General features: G+C 53.3%; 1 protein-coding gene across 1 annotated transcript in view; it reads right to left on the bottom strand.

The window, feature by feature from the left end:
* LOC103263625 (hemicentin-2-like) overlaps positions 1-7296 on the bottom strand; it is a 47706-nt gene extending 40410 nt beyond the window's left edge. The window contains 7 exon segments of the mRNA XM_021714060.1: positions 1-111; positions 2574-2711; positions 4742-4821; positions 5541-5582; positions 5633-5742; positions 6795-6843; positions 7033-7296. Coding sequence (XP_021569735.1) covers positions 1-111; positions 2574-2711; positions 4742-4821; positions 5541-5582; positions 5633-5742; positions 6795-6843; positions 7033-7296 — 794 coding nt within the window.
* Between the last annotated feature and the right edge of the window lie 17581 nt (positions 7297-24877).

Below are 24877 nucleotides of genomic sequence, written 5' to 3'. Positions count from 1 at the left end.
AGGTCCTTACCAGCCTCAGCCTGGGCGTTCTCAGCCACACACGTGTAGATGCCTGCCTGGGTTGGCTGGAGGCGCCCCCCGCCCCGGGAGACCATGCCAAGGGCCTCACTGCTCTCTGTGGGGCACAGGGGACCCCTGAGTCCCCCAGCCCCTGCCTGTGCTCATGGGAAACCGATGCCCGCAGGGGCAGGGGCGGGGTTCTCTCTCATCGGTCACCGCCTTCCTTGCCCCTTCCCCATTTCTGCCCCTGTCCCCCCATCCCCTCGAGAGGTCTCCGCTTCAGTGCCCAGGACTTGCTCTCAGGTCCAGCCCCTGCCTCCTGCTGTCTCCCTTGCCCCCATCTATCGAGGCTTCTGATCCAGTGGAGTCAGCCACTCACTGACCTGACACAGGGCGCCGCAGGGGCTCCCCCAGCCTCTGCTCGGGCCACCCCAGCCTGGAATGCCGTCCCCTCCCCCGCCACCCCCACACCCTCTCCAGCTGTGCCTTGTCCAAAGCGGTCTCTAACCGCATTGCCCGAGGCACCAGCCTGCCGTTCAACACGAAGTGCCTGAGCCACTGCCCTGTGTCCAGAGGGAGCTCAGGACTCAAGACAAGCCCAGTGCAGCCCCCGTCCTCAAGCAGTTCAGCCTGTCTGGGGGAAGTCAGTGAAATGCACAGCCCCGTGTTGACAAGCCCTTCAAGGCCCCCACAGAGTGGGGGATCTGGGTGGGAGCCATCAGGGAGGGTTTCTGGGGCGGCCTGTCTCCATTGAGACGTGGACATTGAGTTGGAATATGCTGGGGGAAGCAGAGGTGGCCAGGGAAAGTCGAGAGTGGGTGTTCCAGGCAGCGATCAGCATGTACCCAGAGCTGGGGCCAGAGAGGGCGGGCCCTGCAGCATCCCTGCTCTGGGATTCCCCAGAGAGGAAATACGCGTCCACACAGAGACACGCGCACGAGCGTTCACAGGAGCAACACACGTCACAGCTGAGAGGCGGACACAGCCCAGTCATCAACAGACATGCAGGTAAACCAAAGGTGAGGCAGGCCCCCAAGGGAGTATCCAGTCATAAAAAGACAGGAAGAATTTAATTTCTAAAAAGAATGAGATGCTGTGCCTTGTCACAGCAGGGATGACCCTGGAACGGGGAAGGGGAAGGGAGGTGGGGTGATGGGGTAGGCCTGGCTGCAGGGTGCCGGGGGCAGGGGACACCCAGGGGAGGGGAAGAAGAGAGGTGAGGAGATGAGCCTTGCTGCAGGGGGCATAGAGGGATGGGGTGGGGCGTTGGGGAGGTGGGGAGGGAAATAAAGAAGCCAGACACAAAAGGCCATGCACGATGTGGTTTCATTGAAATGAAATGTCCAGAACAGGCAGATCCATAGAGACAGGAGGCAGGAGGGTGACTGCCAGGGATGGGGGTGGGCATGGGAAAGTGGGGGTGCCAGCCTGCAGGACGGCCCTTCTTTCTGGGTGATACGAATGTTCTAGAACTGAGTGTGGTGACGATTGTGCAGCTCTGAACATACTAAATTGCTGAACTGAATGCTTGAGATGGACTGGACAGTACACCTCAAAACAGCTGTTATGAAGAGGAGAGAGAAGAGAGAGATAGAGCGAGGCGAGAGAGGGAGGGAGGGAGAGGAAAAAGAGAGAAAGAAGGAATGAAAAGAAGGGGAGGAAGGGAGGGAGGAAGAGAGAGGGAGAGGAAAAAAGAAAACAGGAGAGAGCGAGCAAGAGAGAGCAGGGAGATTTCCTAGCAGCACTGGCAGAAGCCCTGAGGGGCTTCCACAGACAGATGACCCATCAGGGCTGCTCCTTCAGGTCTTTCTACCCCACATGGGGCTGTTGCCCTCGAGTGGGGGTGGGGCACAGGGAGGTCGAGGGTGGCCAGCACCAGAGGTGTCTGCCAGCTGACAGGACAGAGGGCTCAGTGAGTGACAGACGGGGCCCTGCCACAGTGGGGGCGGGAGGTGGGGTGATGGGGTGGGCAGGCCTTGCCGTAGGGCACAGGGAGGGAATGGCTTAGAAGCCGGGGATGGCCCCTCTCATCTCGGAGGTCTATGTTCCCACTTCCTCCCTAATTTCCCACAGAGATGAGAGGGGTCATCTAGCTTCTCAGCCATTCCATACCCGCGTACCCACCTCCACAGCTCTGGGCACAGCCTCAGGTAGGGGGTGACAGGCAGGCATTGCCCTTCGATGCAGAACCCACATCCAGGGAATGCCAGACGGGGAGTGAGGAGGAAGAGGACGACGACCTGCATGGGTCAAGAGTTGTGCCACCGAGGAGGTACCCAGCCCGGTGTCAGCCAGTGGGCGTTCCACGGCCCTCAGAGCCCACCCTGTGCAATGGGCAGCCCACATTGCCTGTCTGGGGGAGCTGGTGGAGAGACAGTCTCGCTTTCGAGCCCCTGCAGGAGCCATTCTTAGGGCCTGGACTCTAAGGGCCAGTAAATGACATTCCAAGACAGATGCGCTGCCAGCCTCTGGTTTTGCCAAGAGCGCTGACAACCAGGGATCTCTTTCTTTTGTCACCGTCATTTCATTAAATAAGGGAGTGCATCACTCAAAGCAGAAGAGGACAGGTGTACTCATCCATGGGCATCCTGTCCTTTAGCCAAGTGACCGTGGGCACAGAGACTCCAGACACATCGCAGGTCAGGACCAGGGGGCTCTTGGCCACCTGGCTCACTATCTCCATCTTGGGGCTCTCAAACGTTGGGGGCACTGCAAGAAAGAAGCCAGATTGCTGGAATCCTGGGACCCTTCCCTCCATTTTCTTCCTCTTGGGCAGATTAGGGAGGTAGGAGTTCACATTTTACCTCCATTGGTGGAAACAGGAGTTGCTTTATTACAAATGTAAATAAAATCAGCCCTTAGTTACCAGGCAGAGTCCAGCAGTGCTTAACCTATACCAGGGCAGACATCACTAATCGATCCCAACGTCCTCTCCTGCCAGGATGAAATCATACACCCTAGAGAGCCACCACCATCAGAACAGAGTCGAATGGGCTCAGGATGGAAAGTCTGCTCCCAGTGACTAGACATTCCCCGTTTCCCCCATGCATCGAGGTAGCCATCAGAAGAGACTATGAGCTCCAAGTAGCGAACCTGGTGTCAGCCATTTTCAGTGACTGCGTTCAGCGTGGCTCATGGTTAGAGGCTGCCGGCTTTGCCATCTGTGGCAGGCAGCTGGTGTCCTCCCCAACCTTTTCTTCACACCTGCACAGCAGAGTTTTAGCTGCGTGTGCAGTCGCTCAAGTCAAAATGACATTTCCCAGTCTCCCTGTGGACAGCAGCCTAAGTCCTTCCTGACAGGATACATGCAGAAGGGGCAGGTAGGTACAACTTCCACGTGAAATTGATGCTCACCTCCCCTGCTCTTTCTGCTTCCTATGGGCTGGGGCGGGAGGATCACTTGGGCAACATAGCAAAACCCCATCTCTATTTTTTAAAAAAGCTAGCCACACGAACAAGGACAACACCCTAAGAGATGGAAGGGCAACAAGAGGGAAGGAACCTGGGTCCCTAAGTTACCACATGGAGTGGAGCTATGCCCCCAGCCTGGACACTCATGTCTAGTCCTTAACCTATGCCAGGGCAGACATCACCAACTGATCCCAACAGTCTCTCCTGCCCCACCAGGATGATGTCATGCATCCCAGGCAACCACTATTAGAACAAAATCTGGCCTCAGAGGAACATCTCTGCCCCCAGTAACAAGATGTTCCCCATTCCGCCCCACCCCACCCCTCCATGCTTCATGGTAGCCATCAGAAGAGACTGCGAACACCAGCACTCCTTAACCTATGCCAGGGCAGACATCGCTAATCGATCCCACATTCTCTTCTGCTCTGCCAGGATGAAGTCATACACCCCAGATAGGCACTGCCAATAGAACCCCAGTAGGCAATCTTCTCTCTCATTTATCCCACTGTATTTTGGAGTCTCTTTGTTACACGGCTAAGTCTATTTTAACAGAAACAACACCTAGCCTCCGGAAAATCTGGCCACACATCCTAGACGGCGCAAACAGAGTCCTCCTCACCCCAGCTTCACTCACATAGGTCATCAAATGCCATCCACGTTCCCTCCTTGGGCTGATGGGGCAGGCCTCCTTGGGAATCGAGGTGGCATGGCCTTCCACATGTCTGATCTTCCAGTATTCTCCATCCTAGTGCCTGGTGCCAGGTCTTTAGAGACACAGTCAAGGGATCTGGCAGCCCAAGGGATCCGGTGCTTTCAGTGTACCCAGCAGGAAGCTACTGCTTTTAGCTTCTTTTACTTCAGATAAACCTGCTTCATGACCAGCCTGGGCAACTTGGTGAGACCCTGTCTCTACAACATATCAAAAAAAAAAAATTAGCTGGGCGTGGTAGCACGTGCCTGTAGTTCCAGCTACTTGGAAGGCTAAGGTGGAAAGATCACCTGAGCCCAGCAAGTCGACGATGGGGTGGCCATGAGCGTGCCACTGCACTCCAGCCTGGGTGACAGAGTGAGACTCCGACTCAGAAAAAAAAGATAGATGGGGTTTCTCTATGTTGCCCAAGCGATCCTCTTGCCTCAGCCTCCCAAAGTGCTGGGAATACAGGCATGAGTCACTGTGCCCAGTCTTCCTGGTCTTTTTAATTCCAGATATCATGCCCCAGCACTTGGCTACACCACTTCTGTCCAGCTCTTGTCCTTCTCCTCCTTGGCAGCCTCATGAGCTGCTAGAGACTCCATGGCCACGCTGGTCACGCTGGCCCCTGGCTTATCCTGGACAATGAGGATGAAGGTCTTCATGGCCTCCCCTGCCTCGTTTCTCACTTTACAGCCACATAAACCTTTATCCGACACCTAGGATGGGAAGAAAACATGATGACGGTGTGCATGGAGCTGGAGTGGGTGCCTGGATTCCCCTCAAACATCCAGGCTCTGAGGGCTTCCAGAGCAGGGTTCCCCAAATACCCTGGTCCTGACTGGGGGGTCAAAGGGAAACAGGACCCTCTAGCCTTTCCTAAGAGCCTCAGGGAGCAGAAGGGCCCTCAATAGCAGGTGCACAGGCTTTGGCCCCCCTCCCTGGGCCTTACCTGGAGGAAAAATACCCCCCTCCCCCACACCCTCCCTCCTGCAGCTGTGGGGACAGAGCTGGGCCAGAAGAGAGTTGCCCAGAACGAATTCCCAGAGGAGCAGCAAATATTCATCTGACAAACACTTGTGCATGTCTAATCTCGACCCAGGCCACACCAGGGAAGGTGCGACAGACTCTTGGGCATTGCAGACAGCCAACCAGAAGGGCCTGGAAAAAGCTTCCAGGTCCTGGGGAAACTGAGGCAGGCAGTGGGTTAGGGTGGCTTAAGGTCATCCTGAGTCCGGAACCTAACTCTGCAGTCCTGGGCTCTCTCCATGTCTGCAGCCCTGGAAGGTGCCGACCCACTCGGCTTGGGGGTCCCCGGGCCAAGGAGGCTGCAGCTCCCAAACCCTGCACGTGCCTGCCACCTCCCCCCTGCCCCCACCCACAACTCTCTAGGGCTGGAGGCCATGTCCTACGGCTGTCCACAGTCACCTGCGCTCACCTGGGCTTCCTGGATCTCCAGACTCTGGCCCCCCTGCAGAGCCTAGGTCCGCTGCCCAGGACAAGGGGCTGCCCGTCCTTGTGCCAGGTCACGGCCAGCTCGGAGAGCGCATCTGTCTCCCAGCTCAGGATGGCCTTGTCCCCGGCCCGCACCACGACAGCAGTCTGGGGTCCGCAGGGAGCCTGCCTGAAGGTGGGGTGAACTGGGGTGGGAGAGAGCAGAGTGGGGAGCTGTGGCCATCCCATGGGGAAACAGCCTGCAGAGGCCCACGAGGGTCCCATGGGGGACCCGACTCCAGGGACTGGTGCAGACCAGGGGAGATGGAGGAGGAGAACGAGGCCAGCACGCTGAAGACCTGCTGGGTGACCAGGGACAGCCTCCTGCCCTCTCTGGGCCTCAGCCTCTGGAGGGGGGAGAGATTGATGGCCCTCTAAGCTCTGTTCTACACAGGGCAGGTCCCAGCTGGGTTGGAGCCTCCGCGGGGACCCCTCTGCCCCCCGTTGTTGCAGCAAACTAAAGCAGAACTCCTCTCCACCAGTTGTGAGCTCACAGAACCTGGCACGAACTCTGGTGCATAGCTGAGCACACACAAAAGAATGAATAGGGCTGGGTGGGGTGGCTCATGCCTGTCATCCCAGTGCTTTGGGAGGCCAAGGTGGGAGGATCACTGGAGCCCAGGGGTTCAAACCCAGCCTGGACAACACAGTGAGGCCTTGCCTCTACAAAAAAAAAAAAGTAGCCGGGTGTGGTAGTGCGCGCCTGTAGTCCCAACGATGTGGGAGGCTGAGTCAAGGAGGTGGAAGCTGCAGTGAGCCGTGATCATGCTGCTGCACTCCAGCCTGGGCTATGAGTGGAACCCTTACTCAAAAATAAAATAAAATAAAATGAAAGAAAGAAAGAAAGAAGGAAAGAAAAAAAAAGAATGAACCAGCCCAGGGCTAGAAGGAAGCTTCGAGTGAATCCTGCTGGTGACACCTTGGACCAGCTTTTCCCCAGGATTCTGAAGACCACGGACCCCACAGCAGACCCCTTGGTGAGAAATTCACAAACAGGCCTGGGGGAGGCCCCTTCCTGGCCAGGATCTTGGGGTTCATCCCGCTGCCTCCTCGGAGTCCCAGCTGCCCCGTCCTGGCTGTGCTGCCCAGGGAGGCAGGGCTGAGGGCACAGGCAGGGGACAGACACAATGTACCCAGCACGCGGAGCTGTGTGAGCTTCTGTTCTCAGCCGGCGGCATTGAGGGCCTCACACGCGTACGTCCCAGAGTCCTATGCCTGCACTCGTGCCAGCTGCAGCGTGTGGGTGCCTGTGGGGGGCAGGGGAGCCAGCCCTTCACGCTAGCGACCTGGGCCAGCCCCCAGGCCCACTCTCCGAATCCTAACCCCTTCCAGCCTCACAGCTCTGTTCCGGCTTGAGGTAGCAACTACTCTCTCTCCATACGTAACTTCAGATCCCAGCCCGAGGTCTCAGTTTATCCACCAGGCAGGAGGAATACCTCTTCGCCCAGGGAGAGGGCCTCGCTGTCATTATACCATGTGGCCTCCGGGCTTGGGTGGGCGTGGATGTCACAGGGGAGGGAGATGCTGCTGTTGAGGATGGCCGTGACCTGCTCTGCGTTTGGGCCTGCGATTCGTGGCGGGACTGTCCCCACGGCCACCAGGACAGAGAAAGGTATGAGCATGCCACCAGCCAGGGAGCAGAGAGCCAGAGGGAAGCTCTGGGAGCATTTATCCAGCTCCTGGGGCTCCCCCTTGTGCATCCAAATAACCCTGTGCAAAGACCTCTGTTTGTCCTGTCTCGTCCATGAGAACACTGGGACTCCAGGACCAGAGAGGGAGAGTCACCATCCCCAAGCCTCACAGCCAGCCAGTGGCAGAGCCAAAATACATCCATTCAGGTTAGAGTCTGTGACCTAGAGTGCTCGCCACTGTCTCTCTCTGCCCTGGAGGCAGAACCCAGAGCCACGGAGGTGCGGTGACCATCATGGGAGTACAGAGGTCAAAAACGCAGACTCAGGGTGGTGAGAATGAACAAGGCAGGATACAGTGGCTCCTGTGTGTCATCCCAACACTTTGGGAGGCCGAGGTGGGAGGATTGCTTGAGCCCAGGAGTTTGAGGCCAGCCTGAGCAATACAGCAAGCTCTCACCTCTATAATAAGTAATACTAGGGCATCCTCTCTGAGTCCTTTCCCACATCTGGAAAGTTGGGCTAATCTAGTTCTGGTGCAAGGAGGCAGTCCAGAGAGCACACTCAGCCCCATGCCAGGTACACAGTAGGTGCTCAATAATGGTGCCATAAAAGGCTCTGGAAGAGTTATTCCCTGGACGCCTCCAGAGTGCTTAAAACCACCCGGTGTCAGCCTTATAGTGATCAAGATCCCCCAAATGCTCTCTGTCCTTCCGGAGATGTGGCTGGCACCAGGCTGGCATCCCTGAGCTCTGAGTGTGGGTCCCAGAGTCCAGGATCCTGGAAGTCCAAGGCGGTGGTCCTCGGGAAGGGACAAGGGACCCAGAGTCTGCCCATGTAGCCCCGTTCACCTTGGACCCTGAGGGTGAAGTGTTTCTCGACGGAGCCTGCCTGGTTCTCGGCCACACACACATAGCTGGTGGCATCGGCCACCTCCACTGTGGAAACCTGTGGCCACGGGGAGCTGGTGTCTGGGAAGTGCCAGAGGTCCCCGGGACCCCCAGCCCCGGGAATGAACATGAGGGCTCCCTCCCACCCATGCGGGCACCAGATGGTTCAGGGGATGGGAGGAGCCACTTCCACCTAGTACTCCTGTGACATCCAGGAGGGAGCGTGGGAGGCCAGTGTTGGGCGGTTCTCTGCAGCCAACCAGACGTGGCAGCAGGCCCCCTGCCCCCAGGGAGGGCTTCCCTGAGTGGTGGGCTCTGGGGGGTCCCTGCAGCACTGCATGTGGGTGGCTGGGGGTGTGCCTGAAAGCTAAGTGCCAACACAGCTCTGTCTGCACCTGCTGGTGTTCCCAAGCTGGGCAGCAGCTGTCACCTGAACATCTGGGTCCTGCGTGCAGTGGCACCATCACGGTTCACCACAGCCTCTACCTCCTGGACTCAGGTGATCCTTCTGCCTCAGCCTCCCAAGTAGCTGGGACTACAGATGTGCACCACCACACCCGGCTAATTTATTTTTTGTAGAGACGAGGTCTCACTATGTTGCCCAGGCAGGTCTAGAACTCCTGGGCTCAAGTGATCCTCTCTCCTCAGTCTCCCAAAGTGCTGGGATTACAGGTGTGTGCCCTGACCTCTCCCAGATGACCGTGTGCTGGGCTGAAATAACTCCCAGGGTCTCCTGTATGCTTTTGGGCAAAGAGCCTCCCTTGGCACAGATAATGCCTGCTTCCATGCTCCCAGGGGCAGCCCTGACCTGCAAGACTCTTCCGTTCTCCAGGACCTGCAGCTGCGGGCTTGGGGAGAAAGGCAGCCCGTTCTGAAGCCATGAGATGGTGGGCATGGGGTTGCCCAGGGCCGGGCACTGCAGGCTGACAGTGCTGCTGGCGTTGACCGTCACCTCTTCCACCAGCTCCTCGTGTCACCCAGAATCACAGGTAGGGCTGGGGGTGAGGGAGAGGAGGCTGAGGGCCCAGCATAAGGCCAGGGTGGGCATGGAGGGAGAGTGGCACTCGGTGCCAGGCACTGGCTGGACTCCTCATGCCCTGCTCACCAACCTTTCCCAGACCCTGATGCAGCTGAGGAATCTGGGGCACAGAGAGGGTTGCAATTTGCTCAGCATCACACAGCCAGGAAGTTTCTAACTTGGACCTGGAACCCCGCTTTCTCTACTTTTTTTTTCTTTTGAAACCGGGTCTCACTCTGTCGCTCAGGCTGGAGTGCAGTGGCAGGATCCTGGCTCACTGCAGCCTCGACCTCCTGGGTTCCGGTGATCCTCCCGACACAGCCTCCCAAGTAGCTGGGACTACAGACACATACCACCACTCCCAGCTAATTTTTTTATTTTTATTTTTTTTTTTAGAGATGAGGTCTTGCTATGTGTTGCCCAGGTTAATCTCAAACTCCTGGGCTCAAGCGAACCTCCTGCCTTCGCCTCCCAAAGTACTGGGATGACAGGCGTGAGTGACCATGCCGGGTCAGAACCCATTTTCAACCATGCCTCAGCCCTTCAGAGGGCTGCCTCCTGGGGCCTGCAGTCCTGAGACACTCCCGCCTCCACCCAGCTCCCCACCCTGGGCCCGGGACACTCACTCGGCACCAGCAAGTCATAGCGCAACCAGTCCTCTCCCGCCTCGAGGGAGGCTTTGCACGAGGACCTCCTGGCCCGGACCAGGGGGATCTGCAGGACCCAGCCTCCTGCGAGGACACAGGACAGAGACCTGAGTGCAGGCCAAAGAACAAGAAAACTACTCTTTTCTGTCCACTGGAGGGGACCAGAGACTTGCCACCATTCTCTTCCTCTTCTGTGAAATGGACAGAGCCAGCCTGGCCTGTGGGGCGTGGGCTGTGACTACTCCCATCTTACAGATGGAAAGACCGGGGTTTTGCAACGGGGCCCAGCAAGGAAGTGGTCGTTGCCGGCTCAAGTCTGTGCCTGTGCCCAGCCCAGTTCGTTGGTGAGGGCACAAGGAAGGGGCAAAGAATGGGGCAGAGATGCTCCAGAGTCAAAAGAGGTGGCTCCTGGGCCTATGGCTGGTGGGGGAAAGTGGGGAGGTGTCACCCAGGACCCCCTGTGATAGAAAGCCAGCCAGGACCAGAGCCTGACATCTCTGGGGGCTGGACTTAGTCTCCAGTGGGGGCCAGGTTAGGGTCACTGTGTACACAGGATTCTGGGTTGGGATGGCCAGCCCCAGCTGCAGGGAGCTTGACCAGGATCAGAACAAGGGTCAGAACAAGGTCGTTCCCTGCAGGGCCCAGGGATGGTGGCCAGGATCAGGGAGGCAGAGGCCACAGTGCGGGAGGTGGGAGTTGGTGGATGTTTGAGGTTAGCCTATGGTCAGGGTTCGAACTCAGGCCAGTTTGTGACCAGATCACCTATGTACTCAGGATTAGGGGTCACTGGCTGGGGTCAGAGGTCAGTGGAGGGCTCAGAGGTGATTGACTAGGACTGGGGAGAGGTCAGTGGCCGCGGTCTGGGTTCAGTTGATGGTTAGGTCAGGGTGTTATAGAGGTGAGCCATGTGAATGGGCTTACTCTGCACCTGGGATTTAGGGTCAGTATCAGAGGTCAGCGGCCAGGTGAAAGGGAAGGGGCAGTGCAGAAATTTCCAGCAGGAGAAAACAGCTTTCAGTGAGTCTGGCCTTCCCAGGTCTCCAAGAGGCCAGTTTCTCTTGTAGGCACCGAAGTACAAACCCTGGTGTTCTCTGCTCCTTGGAGGCCGGTGCAACTGACCTCCCCCGACAACCACCCTTCCGCTTCCGCTGGCCTAAGTCAGGCAGGGCACCAGGGTTTGTACTTTGGTATTAACCCTGCAATTTGCCAAATTAAGGGTTAATACCTAAATACCCTTGTTATTCCCAAGTCGGGCAGGACACAGTGCGAATCCTAGGCTGGGAGACCACCCAGCTTTATCTGAAGGAGCCAGGCAAGCTGCCCAGCGAGGCCAGGCATTTCTAAGCCTTATCCTTGGAGCCTTTAAGTTCAATATCACCCACAGAAATGATTCTAAAATAAAGGGTCTACTCAAAAAATAAATAAATAACCTTAAATAAATGAATATTCAATGTGGTAAAAAGAAAAAGGTGGACCAGTGGGAGGGTAGATAGGTGGATGGATGAAAGGTGGATGGATGAGAGGGTAGATAGGTGGGTAGATAGGTGGATGGATGGAAGGTAGAAGGGTGGGAAGGCGAATAGATAGATGGTTGGAAGGTGGATAGGTGGATGAATGGATGGATGAAAGGTGGATGGATGAGAGGGTGGATAGGTGGATGGATGGAAGATGGAGGGGTGGGAGGGTGCATAGGTAGATGGATAGAAGGTGAACCAGTGGGAGGGTAGATAGGTGGATGGGTGGAAGGTGAATGGATGGGAGGATATATGGATAGGGGAGGTGGAGAGATAAAAGAATAGATGGGCCAGGGAGACTGAGTGGATGAGAAGGTGGATAAATGGGGGTATGGATGGATGCATGGATTAAAAAAAGAATAAGTTTTGGTTATGTGGTAGGTGGGTGGATAGATGGTGGATTTATGGGATTGGGAGAATGAATGGATAAAGTTCTACTGGGCTCACTTTAAGCAAACTGAAGGAGCTCTCTTGCTTTTCTCAACAATCTGGTGGGATGATACCATAAATAGTGCATTGCAGAGATTGAGGTAAGAGGAATCTTCTGAATAAGCATATTATTACCTAAAATCCAAAGCTATAGCCAGGATCTTGGGTGTATTGGCTAAGGATCCTTAGCCAACCTACCTGGGTTCAAATCCCAGCTCCCATACATCCTATCTGGCCTTATGCAAGTCAGTTCGTCTTTCTGGGCCACTTATTTATGAGATGAGGCATAACACCTTCCTTGTTCTGAGTAAATAGTAATCAGGAACTACTCAGTTGTAAAGTGTCTGAGTAGTTCCTGGCACATACTCAGTACTCAGCAAATGATAGCAGAGAAGATAATTTAACCAACAAGACACTACCCGGTGGCAGTATCCTTAATTGCAGACAAAATACTCAGGAATATTTGGGAAGAATGGGCTGGGCTTAAGAGTATTCCAAACAGAAGGAAGAGAATGTTTTTGAGATTAGAACATGCTGGGTGCATGCTGGAATGGGCCCAAGAGAGTGGAACAATCTGAATCTAGTTCTCTGAAGGCTGACTAGCAAAGGGAGGATCTGAGGGCAACGATAGCAGCATCAGTGAGTTCCTGTTCTCGCTCCTTCCTGACAAGGTTATTCCAGGAGCAGCTGAAACAACACACTGGGGAATTCCAGGACCTCCAAGGTAGCATGGACCAGCTCTTCCCCAGGCTCCAGAAGATAGAAGCCAGGTTAGCTGAGGTGAGATTCTGGCCATTCAGCCCCAAACATCCAACTTCTCTTTGTTTGATGCCCTGTTACTTATATCCCAAGTCTTCTCTCCCTGCTTTATCTCTCATTTTGTTACAGCACACCCTCCCCCACCAAAGACTTCTTGGAAAATAGTGAAAGAATAAGTATATTTTGTTTTTGAGAGCTCACATGTTTAAAAACACCTTTATTCCCCACTTGCACTTGATTGATAGTTTGGCTGGCTATAGAATTCTAGACTGGAAATAATTTCTCCCGAGAATTTTGGAAGAAACTTGCCACTGTCTTCTCATTTATACTTAGGTTACTGCAAAGTCTATTGCACTCATTATTCTTCCTTTGAATAGAATCTGATTTTTATCCCTTGCAGCTGGTAGAATATTTTTTGTCTCTAATGTTCTATATATAACTTGTGTGGGGTTGCTGAACTTACTGAATCTGGTGGTTGATGTTTTTCAATAGTTTGGGAAAATTCTTAGCTTCTTATCACTTAAGATATTGCTTCTTCTCTGTTGTCTCTCTTCTCTCCCCAGATTCCAATTTCACCTATGCTAGGTCTTAGAGTGTGCTTCATGTGATTCCTATGCTCTCACCTGGTTTGCTTGTATTTCTATTCTTTTTTATCTATGTGCTTAAGTTTTGATATTTCTATTAGCCTTTCTTCAGGTTCACTGACAATCTTGTGTTCTGTCTGCCCAACCCACTATTAAAACCATTTATCTAGTTCTTAACTTCAGATATTGCATTGTTTTGTTCTGGAATATAAATTTGATTCTTTCTCATAGATTTCAATTCTATGATGAAATGTTTCAATATTTTATCTCTGTTGCCCATCTTTTTCCTTATTTGATTTAACACATTTGTGACCATTATTTTTTAAATCCTTGTCTGCTAACTTCAATATCTGGACCAGCGATGATCTTCTTCCGTTTTCTTTTTTTTTCTCTTGGGTATCGATCATATAATCTTGTCTCTTCATGCCTAGTAGTTTTTTAGTGTTTTTGGAAAATCGCAAACAAAAGAACTATAAATGTTCCAAATAATTATAACTTCATTTCTGCCAGCATATTCTGAGTTCTTTTCTTTGTGAGGAAGATGAAGTAGACTGTTCACTTCTGTCTAGGCATGCATTGAGCTAGTTCAGACAGACCTGGATTGCAATTTTTATTTATTAAGAAATGTTCAGCTTAACTCTTTAGACTCCTGCCCATGCAGCTTCAAAATTTTGTCAGATGGCCTAATAGGAAAGACCATATGTTGGAAGCCTCTCAGGTCTCCAATTTTGTGTCCCAACCTTAGGTGAGTGCAAAGCTCTCTAGCCCAGTGGCAGCCTTCTCTGCTGGGGCAAACTTGGATTCTCAACTTCTAATTGTGCACAGAATCAACATAGTGCCTGCAGGGGTATGCAGCTGAAGTGCAGTATTGACTTACCATTTCTTCCAGGGCAATGAATCTCAAAGTATGGCCCACATCCTGCAGCATCAGCAGCATGGGGAAAATGTTAGAAATTCATACAAATGGACCCCATCCACATCTCCTGAATCAGATGCATCTATGTTTCAACAAGTCCTCCAGGTGATTCTGACATATTATAACAGAAAGAACCACAGTCCAAGGGCTTTTTAATCTCTTGTTGTTTTATTTTGGGACTCCTTCCCTCAGAGGGACTTTGATTCCTAAGCACTGTGAGGATGTGAAATTTTATTCTGCCCTTCAGAAACTTTTGAAGCAGAACTTCAGTCTCCCATAGTCTTGGAATTCGATTAACATCCTTTGGGGAAATCCGGCCATGTTTGAGGCTCCTCGAGTCACAGCTGTTGTTACTTTAGCTCTTTGTGACAGTTAAAAACTTTGCTTCTTTCTCTTTCACCAGCCCATTGTTTGGTTAAGTCCAGATCCTTGGCCCATGCCTAGAATCATTAAATGTCCCCGGTGATTAAAAAATACATTGTCAGCACATCTGGGAATGGTTCTTCACTCTCCAGAATTGTAGTTCATCTGCTCCTTGTTGAGTCCATAGGTCAGTCATGGCTTTAGAATATACCTTTAAGCCATCTGGGCTTTCTAGCTATTGACGTTTGAGCCCTCTGTCACCTACTACATCTACTTGACATCTGGACACCCTCAGAAACTGCCCCTCCAGAAACGCCTGTCCTTCCGTCCTAAGAAACATTCTTCACATGATTAAATGGAGCCCTCAAGCCCTGCTTGCTTTATTTTCATTTTTGAAGCTCCTAGTACTTGGATGTCAACTCCTGAACTGATCTCTATTTCTCTCTGTTTTCCTCTCTTTGTCTTTTTTGCTCAACAGTGAAGACAATATTCTCAGCTTTATCTATGAAAACTTCTAGTGAGAGTTTTATTTCCGCTAACATATTCTGAGTTCCCAAGAACTTTCTTTTTGTTCTTTGGGTTTTCCTTTTCATAAAATTATATTGCTGTCTCATGGATGCAATGTGTTTTCTTGCCTCTTATCAATGATCATTTGCTTTTGAGGTTGTCTTTTTCTTGCATGGGCTCTGTTTTCTTCAGGTGACTCTTGTTTTCATTTTGATCCCTGTTAATGGCTTTCCTGGTTGTCTGGCCACCCTTAATTTGATTGATTGTATTAACAGAATGGGACTGAAGAGCTGGTTGCCAGCTCTGATACGTGCCATGGAGGTTGACAGCCCGGGGTCCCCTCGGCGTGTCTCCTTGGTGAACACCTGATGCAGACACCTTGACCTGGTTGATTCTTCAGAGGAGACGGGGTGGGGGTAGGGGCATCTCAGCGTTCAGTGCATGGACACACGTGCCCAGTCTCAGCCACACTTTCACCTGTGCCTGGTGCCCCCCAATCCAGAGACCCTCTAGTTTTTGTTTTCATTAAGATGGATCTGCAGTAAAGTGTACCATGGTGGGTAGACAGTGTAATGAATATTTAAATTCATACACATCCATGTGACCCTACACAAAGTGACAGACATCTCAGCCCTGGCAGGTTTCCTGGAGCCTCTTCCCAGGCAATACTGTCCCAGAGGCAACCACTACTCTGACTTCTAGCATTAGATGGTAATTTCTGGCTCTTTATATAAATGGAATCCGACAATATGCTCTTTTTAGTTTGTTTTTGTTTTTTGAGCTGGAGATCTCACTTTGTCACCCAGGCTGGCGTACAGTGGCACAATCACCTCCTGGGCTCAGGTGATTCTCCTGCCTCAGCCTCCCAAGTGGCTGGGACTACGGTCGTGTGCCACCACATACAACCTATTTTTCCATTAAAAAAAAGTAGAGACAGGGTTTCACTATGTTGCCTAGACTGGTCTTGAACTCCTGGGCTCAAGCAATCCTCCTGCCCTGGCCTCCCAAAGTGCTGGGATTACAGATGTGAGCCACCTTGCCTGGCCTGTTCTTTTTAATGCCAGACTTCTCTCAGAATAATGTTTATGAGATTCATTCATGTCGTTGCATGCATCAGGAGGTTTGTTTCATTCCATGTGTTGATATACCATGGCTGGTTTATCTGTTCAACTAATGATGAACATTTCAGTGATTCCTAATTTGAGACTTTATGACTAAAACTGCTCTAAGCATTCTTGCACATATCATTTGGTGGGCACATATGCTTCTTTATCTTGGGAGTAGATACACTCAGGAGCAGAACTGCTGGATCGTAAGGGATGAGTATATTCATTTTATTAGATGCTACCAGAAGGTTTTCCAGTTGACACTCCCAGCAGGAGTGCACGCACATTCCAGTGGTCTCACATCCTAACCACCACTGGTATTGCAGGTCCCCTTGATTCTGTTCTGGGGGATGAGAGGCGGTGTCCACTGTGCTTACAATGGACATTGCTGCTTGTTAACAGTGTCAAGTGTCTTTTCGTGCACCCGCTGGCCATCTGGCTTCTGTCTGCTGCCTTGAGGGGAGGTGTCTTTTCCTTACCGGCTTATAGGAGTTCCTATGTGTTCTGGACACATGTCTTTTGTTGGTGGACTTGCTGCCCGCATCTCATTGGTCTAGTGTAGCTTTACACTAGATGACAATGGCAACAAAAGAGGTTTCTGATTTTGTTTTTTCTTTTTTTTTCAAACAAGTAGACTATACAGATTATAACCACTTTTATCAGTTCACGTAGTCCTATATAATTCTTGTTCTGCTTGTTTGGGGTTAATGATGTTATGAACCCATCAGCTTTTTTGCTACAGTTCTGGGAAATGTACTCAGTTCAGTGGTATAATTTTACATATCGGAAACCTGTGCTCCAGAGTATTTGATTTTAATTAAGTCCAATGTGTCCATCTTTTCTCTCATGGGCAGTGCTTTTGGCATTTCATTTAGGAACATGTCGCCATTCCCGACAGAGCCCCTTGTCTCACCCTCCCCATAGAATAACTTCCAGTCTTCTGCTGGGGAGTGGAGGAGAACTCACAGGCTTCTCAGAGCGAGGGAGGACCTGGGAATCTGTTTTTCAGTTGGCTTTTCCTCCGCCCAAGCCCAGAGGCACCTAGAGTCACCGTCCTGGGCCTTTGGAATGCCCTCAGGATTCAGCTTTCTCAGATCTGCAGGGTCAGTGGTTCTCAGCATGGGATGGCTTTGCGCCCCGAGGATGCTCAGCACCGTCTGGAGACATTTTTGGTTGTTAAAAGGGGTGGGGGAAGGGGTGCACCAGGCCAGGGATGTCATCAAATGCCTTGCCATGCACAGGACAATTCCAGAGTACTAGGGCATAGCATGTTGTGCCTCTGTGCAAAGTAAGAGAAGCCACCCACTTGGGCTGATGGATCCACAAAAGCACCTTCCTTCAACTCAAAGAACACATAGAGAGCCTGGAGAGCTGCGTCTCAGTCCCTTTCTGCAGTGCACAACTTGCGCCACTCTACCCGGCAGCCTGGCTATCTCCGCTCCTGTTCTCCCTGCCCAAATGGGTTTGGTTTTTAAAACCCCTTTCCTGAAGTTGTCGTGGAGTATTAGGAGAGGGTACAATGAGGTGATGTGTTGAATCCGACATCTTCACCTGGAAGTGAGTGTTCACAAAGGGATTCCATTGTGCAGGATTCAGCACAACTTTGCAAAACTCCTCTTCATCCTGTAGTGTCCCAAAGTCTCAGGTTTCCAGGGCCCCTTCCTGTCCCCTCTAAGCCTCTGTCAGCCTCGGTTCAGACAGGCCACGTGAGCACAGCAGGGGGCCACCAATGACAGCGGTAGTAGGCGCAGTTACAGCACTGCTGCTCGAGCTGGGCTGCTTGGGCTCGCATCCCATCTCCACGTCTATAAGCTGTGTGGCTCTGGCCCATTTACTTACCTTCTCTGTGCCTCAGTGTCCTCATCTAGAAAGTTGGCCATTGTAAGGACTGAACATGGCAACTCATGTGAAGCTTAGAATAATATGTCACACGATATTTCTTGGAGTTGGTGACCATCCAGTTGTGAGGAGGATTAAGGGAAGAGTTGGGAATATTTTCCCTTTTGGAGCAGGATGGCCTCGGGCCAGTCATCAACCTCTCTGAGACTTCATTTCCATTCAACTAACTGGACTGATCACTACCTCATAAGGCCCTGACTGCTGTTACTGCCGTCTCTGCATAATAGCCCATTCCAAGGTCAGCGGGTTCAGGCAGGAATTTCATGCTCGGAGATCCTATGGGTCGGATGGAGACTCAGAAAGGACCCGATGGGTTGGTCTGTCTCCATCTCGGAGCATCTGGGGCTTCCACTGGGAAGACGTGAAGGCCAGAATGACTCTGCCTCTGGGGTCAGCCCTAGGGTCTAGAGGCAGATGCCGGCTTGCAGCCAGTCAGGAGCTCAGACACCAGTGTGTGACCTCTCTGTTTGGCCTGGGATTCGGGCAGCATCATGTCACCTCTGGGGACTTAGCCCCACAAGTCACACAACGTCACTTCTGTCATAGTCACAGCCCTGAAGGATGGGAGGGAGGGGCAGTCAGACCCCATGACTGTCTCTCCAGCACCCCACACTCTCTCTCTCAGCGGGAAGAGTGTTAGACCACAGCGAAAGAAGAGCGTGGCATGGGAGACCCTGGAGCAGTCACTTTTGAAAAGCAGAATCTCCCCCACGCGAAGAGTTCAATATAAGGAGCAGCTGCTGTTTGCTGAGCACCTACTGCACCAAGTGCTCTGCTATCTTCGACTGGCAGCAGGGGTGTGGCTGACAGCCTGGACCCGGAATCAGCTGCTGGCTCTTCCTCGTGCCAGCTGTGGCCTTCGACACGTCACACCTTGCGACTCAGTATTCTCATCTTTAAAGTGGGAATGATCATCATGCATGCTCCCTGGGCGCAGCGAGGGATGCGGGTGAGAATGGTCCTGGCACGTGGCGGGGCGGCATCGCTCTCTCTCACCCTCGCAACAGAGGGAGGCAGACGTGACCATTGTCCCCACCTAAGAGATGAGAAGATCAAGGGCAGGACCCGGCCCACGGTGATGTGGGTTCCGAGCATTTGATTCATGACACCGACACACAATTTACCAAGAGAGAGGTTTATTTGCCAGGTTGGACTGGCCAGGACCACCCACCAGACTCACAGGTCTTTAGGCGAGGGCCCCACACTGTGGCAGGGGCCTTTCTTAAATAGGCAAAACCCCACCTAATCCACAAGGCCATTACAATTTAAATTTGAACAACACAAAATCCACCAGAAGAGGGGTTTGCCTGCCACAATTCAAACAGAGAAAAGTCCGCCAGAATTTGAAAGGGGCTTATCACACAACACTCACACACTGCCAGCGGGGGTTACAGAAGCAGAAAAAGCTGGTTAACTTATCTAGCATAGCCACTTGGGGCTTCCAAGTAGGGCGTTCTTTCCAGGGTTTCCAAGAATTAGTTTTAGGGGAGAGGTTACAGCACACAGTTTCAGCATACTTAATATATGAGGTTATAGTTTCATTACATTTCACATAATTCATCACACTTAATATATAGGGCTACACACAGGTTCCACACAATTCGTCACCTCTTACAACAGCAACGTTCTGCCTGGTTCAAACCCTGCCCTTAACCCACTGAGACTTCGGGATTCCGTGACATTTGGTCATGGTGGCCTTGAAGTGGCAAGGAAACTGGGGGAGGTCACGGTGGTGGCTCCGTGTCACCTGGCTGAACAGACCTGCGTGGGGGCGAGCCGGGTCTCTGCAGAAGCAGGAGCTGTGGGGGAGAAAAGGTGCCCACGGCCGCTGCCCATCACCACGGGGGGACACACGTGGGCGTTATGCCCCATGAGACCACATGTGCCCATTGGTTCTCTGCTTCCTCAGCAGAAAATGGCCCAGATCATGAAGATCCAAGGCGATGACATCAAAAAGCTGGACTTTGCCCTGAAGCCTCTGGGTACACACGTACCCCTCCCCATCCGCTCCCAAGTGTCCTCAGAAACTCTTCAGAGGGTGGGGACTCCCTCCTCCGAGCTAACCTCTGCTGTCAGCTGGCTCCTTTGCTGTGATTCTGATTTCTCTAATGGGGTCCGGACGGAGCTGGGTCCACAGAGAGGGAGGGTAGCACTCCACAGGTCCTAGACACTGCCTGGTCCCCACCCACCCCTCGCCCGCTCACCTTCTCCAAAGTTGGAGCTGGACACACGGGTCAGTGAGACGGAGCCACCCTGCTCGCAGACAGGAGTCAGTATTCGGGGACAGTAAGGCAGGTGCCAGGGAGAGAGGGCGCCTGGGAGGAAGGCTGCCCACGAGGGCCTTGAGGCTGAGATGTGTGAGGAGGGAAAGCCTTCCAGACCACGGCGCCCCATGAGTAGGCAGCCAGAAACAGCGAGGGGAGGCCGGTGGAGGCCAGCGAAATGGGTCAGATGGCGTCAGCCCGGCCCCAGTGGCCTCGAACCTCCCTCGGCCTCTCAGGCTGAACTTCATCCTCTGTGCAGGCCTCTTGGTAACTCGCAGAGAGCGCGAATCCAGTGAGCACGTGGGAGGGACCAGGAGGCCCTGACTCTGCATGGCAGCAGCCTGGACTCTGTGCTGCTGTTACCGCCATGACCCCACCGTCAGCGAGCTCACTTCCCAAGGGGCGAGCGCTGTGTCCAGGGAGGGCCAGGGCCGCCTCCAAGTGAGTGGCCAGTCGGTGGGGGTTCCCTCCACTGTGTTCACCACTGCTGGCTGAGGACCCCTCCCACACAGGCGCCAGCATCAACTTCCAGCACACGTCGGCATGTTATTCCCATTTACAGAGGAGGAAATTGATGTCTAGAGAGACTAGGTAACTTCTCCCAAAGTTGCACGATGCTAGCTAGTAGCAAAGCTAAATGGCTTTACCATGCTGAGCGGCTCATTCTTCTCTCATTGCACCACTTGAATTTCTGCAATATTTCTCTGACTGATGGGTATGTGCCCTCTTCAGGCCCTAGAGCTGACTGGTCTCACCTCCAGAGCTCCCCTCATTCTCAGTAAATCTGGACCCCAACAGTTCCTGACAGCGAGCCCACTTCCCAGAGGAGAGCGCTGAGTCCAGGGAGGGCCAGGGCCACCTCCAAGTGAGTGGCCAGTTGGTGGGGGTCCCCTTCAGGGTGTTCGCCGCTGCTGGCTGAGGACCCCTCTCACACAGGCACGACAGTTGACTTTGAGCACACGTCGGCATGTTATTCCCATTTACAGAGGAGGAAATTGCGATCTAGAGAGACTAGGTAACTTCTCCCAATGTTGCACAAAGCTTGCAAGTAGCAAAGCTAAGTGGCTTTACCATGCTAAATGGCTCATTCTTCTCTCACGGTCCCACATGATTCTGTATGTTGTTATACACAATTGGAGTCTGGCAGGTGAGTATGTGCCCTCTTCAGGCCCCATAGCGGACTGGTCTCACCTCCAGAGCTCCCCTCATTCTCACCAAATCTGGAGCCAAATCAATTCCTGACTCATCCCAGATCCGAATATGTGCCTTGTCATACCACCCATCCAGAACCGACCCCTTCTGCCAAATGAGACTTTCAAAGACAAGATGTGGTCATTCTTCCCCTGGGATGACTCTACTGTCACCCACTCCCAGGAGTGACCCATGTCTCCTTTCCCAAGGCCCCCACCTAAAGTGAGAACAGGGAACACGTTTCTCAACTCAAGGCAATTTTTTCTTCTCCTTAAATGAGATGATTGATGCCCATTTGCTTTGTGGAAATAAGTAGCCCAGTTCCCCCATTTGAGGACAGCAAAAAGTCTCAGAAAGGGGATCTGAGAGGCCTGTCCCTCCCTCTCCTCTTCCCCTATGAATACCTTCATATCCTTCAAGGTCCAGCCAAAGTGTCACCTCCTGTAGAAATACCTGGGAGGGGGCAGTCACCTTCCCTTCTTTCCTCTTATGATTGTTTGTAATCATGACTGTCTCCGCAACTGCACTGGCAGCTTCCTGAAGAAAGGCCCAGGTTTGACTCATCTCACCAAGATCCAGCTCAGTACCAGGCCCAGGGTTGCCCCTGTCAATGCTGAGTGACTGAGTGGCCACATGGGAGGGTGACTAGAGACAGAATGGATGGAACGATGGATGAATGGGTGGATGGAGGGTGGGATGTGATGGATGTAGGGCAAGGAGGGAAGAGATGGGAGGATAGGTGGAGAGAGGAATAGAAGAACAGGTGAATGAGATCATGGATGTTATGGGGTAGACATGAGGGTTGGTGGGCTGGATAGGTAGATGGGTGAGAGGATTGAGAACCTGTTGGGTGCAGGAGTCAACCATCTGGTGTGGCACGGGCTCCCTTAGTCGCAGGGCTCTCCCATCAGGATTTTCTTAGGAGACGGCCCTGGAGTTTTTGGCGCTCTCCCACCGTAGGGCATCCTGCTGTATAAAATCCTGAGAAACCCCCATCCCCCCAGACATCAGAGCCTGTTCTCTGGATGTGAATCCATTAGCTAGAAGAGCTGGTCTTGGACCCCAAGGCTGCCCACCTTCACCGGAAGGGAGCCCACCATGCAGTTCTAGGCCTAGGAGAAGAAGCAGGACTGTCCCTGGATCTGGCTGTATGTGTTGCCCACTGACGTCCTGGACTGAGGTCTAGGAGGTCAGGCCTGGGTGGTCGAGGTTGCAAGGAAGGGTCATAGAAGTGGACACTGCTGGGCTGACGGGGTGGGGCCAGGGATCAGATGGCTGTCTCCGAGACATGAAGTCAGGCCAGGGAAATGGGACAGGGAGACCATGTCATCTGGGTTTCACATGGCTGGGGGTAGGTTGGGCAGCCCAGAAGGCAGCAAAAGGACCAGCTGCAGGACAGAACCATTACTCCAGGACACAGAGGAGGGCCTGAGGGAGTCTGGGATGCCTTAGGCTGATAGGGACCACAAGCATCTGACGGCTCCCATGGGTCCTTAGCAGTGACGTCCTGGTGGCTCCAAGCCAGTTGGGGACAGAAGACACCACTCCTGGAAGTCAAGACCGTCCAGCCAGTAGGGTCATCTGCTTGTCTGGCTGCAGGAAGCCAGGGGTCACTTTCCATCTGCCCTGCATGGTGTGTTTCTCATTGGCCAGGAGCTGTATCAGCGCTCAGAAGGAATGTTCTTCCTTGAGGTACGTCGGCAGAGTGGCCGTGATGTGGCTCGTGTCCTCATAGTAGCCCACCTCCTGTAAGAGCCAAACCTTATGGAGTGTCACCCAAGTGGCCTGAGGTCATCTGGAAGGACGGAGATCTCATGGGAAAACTGATATGACCTGGGATTGACCTGCGTAATCGGAGAGGGCTGATCAGACTCAATCTGAGAAGTGTGGAAAGGCTGAGAGCAGGTGAGGCCAGGTGAGACCAGGAGTCGGCCTGGATCGCTTTCCACGTCTGTTCGGGGTGAGAGACCCTCCTCTTAGTGCCGATGAATCCAGCAGTGAGTGTGGCATGCGGGCCGCATGGGGACATCCGTGTTCAGATCAGTGGGTGACTGTCCAGGACCTCTACCTGGTCCTCTCCATCTCCCCGAGAAGCCCCATCCCTCTGGACTCTCCATCTTTCCTGGGGCTCTCGAGTCCCCACAGGCCATCCTCGATACTGTAGCACTGGCAAAACATGACATGGATGCTCAAGGTGTGGACACTGTGGGGCGTGGGGTTTGAGCGCATGTAACTCTGGGAGTAGCTGCCCGGCTGCGCTCCACAGTGGGTGGCGTTTCACGTCACCAGCGGCCACGGAGGGGAGCGCTAGTGGCTCCATGACCTCCCCGGCACTGGGTGTCGTCAGTGGTGGCTGGGAGGCCCCGAGCCCATCTCCTGCTACCCTCCCAAGGGTCCCTCCCCAGGTCACGCGGGTCCTGGAGAGCACTTTCCCCCATGCAGCGTGATGTGGGCTGCTGTCTGTCCCCGTGGGAGCCCTCTGGGTTCTGGCCCCACCAGCCCCAACTGAGCCCAGGACTCAGAGCCCAGAGGGTGCTCAGTCCATGGTGCCACTGACTCTCCAACCGAGCAGCGCCCTGAGTGGTCCCCCACCCCATCTCCTGTGGGAAACCTACCTCTACCTGGTCCTCTCCATCTCCCCGAGAAGCCCCATCCCTCTGGACTCTCCATCTTTCCTGGGGCTCTCGAGTCCCCACAGGCCATCCTCGATACTGTAGCACTGGCAAAACATGACATGGATGCTCAAGGTGTGGCTCACGTCACGGTCCACTTGGCCAACGCGCACGGAGGTCCTCGTGCCCTGTTCCTTCGTGCTCTGGGAGACAGGACCAAGAGGAGGAAGCGGCCTCAGATCCAGGAGACTCACTGCCCACGCAGGTGTCACACACTCGGCATTCCTCATGGAATGCGGTTTGCTGCAGAACCTCCCTCTCGGCGTGTGTTGAAGCCAGGGTCAGCAGAGTCACCTGTGGGGCTCAGATCACTGTGCATGCCCAGGAGGTCCGACAGACCACCCCCGGAATGAAGCTTTCCTCCAGCTGGAGACCCGGGCCCCCGACACTAACTGGGCTCTGTATCCTCCACTGGTTGCGGAGGACAGGCCATACCTAGCACATTCCTGGGTTCTGGGTCTTCAGCTTGTCCACATCAAGCAGGAGAGACCCGATCCAGCCCTGCACCTGTGCAGGAATGTCATTATACACATGTCGAGTCATCTACAAAGAAAAAGAGAGAAAGAGAGAGAGAGAGAGACTTCTCTGGTGAGATAGGGCACAGGACCACCCCAGGCAGGATCGGAGCCTGAGGATTCTAAGAATTCCCAGCCTTTGGCTCTGTAACTTCTCAGGAGAGACCAGGTCTCCCCTCCCACCATGAAAGAAAGACTGGACGAGGGCTCAGAGTCATGAACTCTGATCTGGACCTGTTCTAATCCCCAGGGGGCACCACTTTGCCTGATCCGGAGTGGTCCAAGAGCTGGCATCTGATTCTCTGAGCAAGCGGACCCTTGAGGGCTGGGCAGGATGGCTTGGGACTGGTCTGTTGTCCCGTGGGTGAGAACCATGTGC

This window comes from Carlito syrichta, unplaced genomic scaffold (assembly GCF_000164805.1).
Source record: "Carlito syrichta isolate Samal-C Ts95f unplaced genomic scaffold, Tarsius_syrichta-2.0.1 Scaffold305193, whole genome shotgun sequence".
Classification (NCBI taxonomy): domain Eukaryota; kingdom Metazoa; phylum Chordata; class Mammalia; order Primates; family Tarsiidae; genus Carlito; species Carlito syrichta.
Note: the sequence above shows the minus strand (reverse complement) of the source record. Positions and strands in the feature narration are given on the sequence as shown.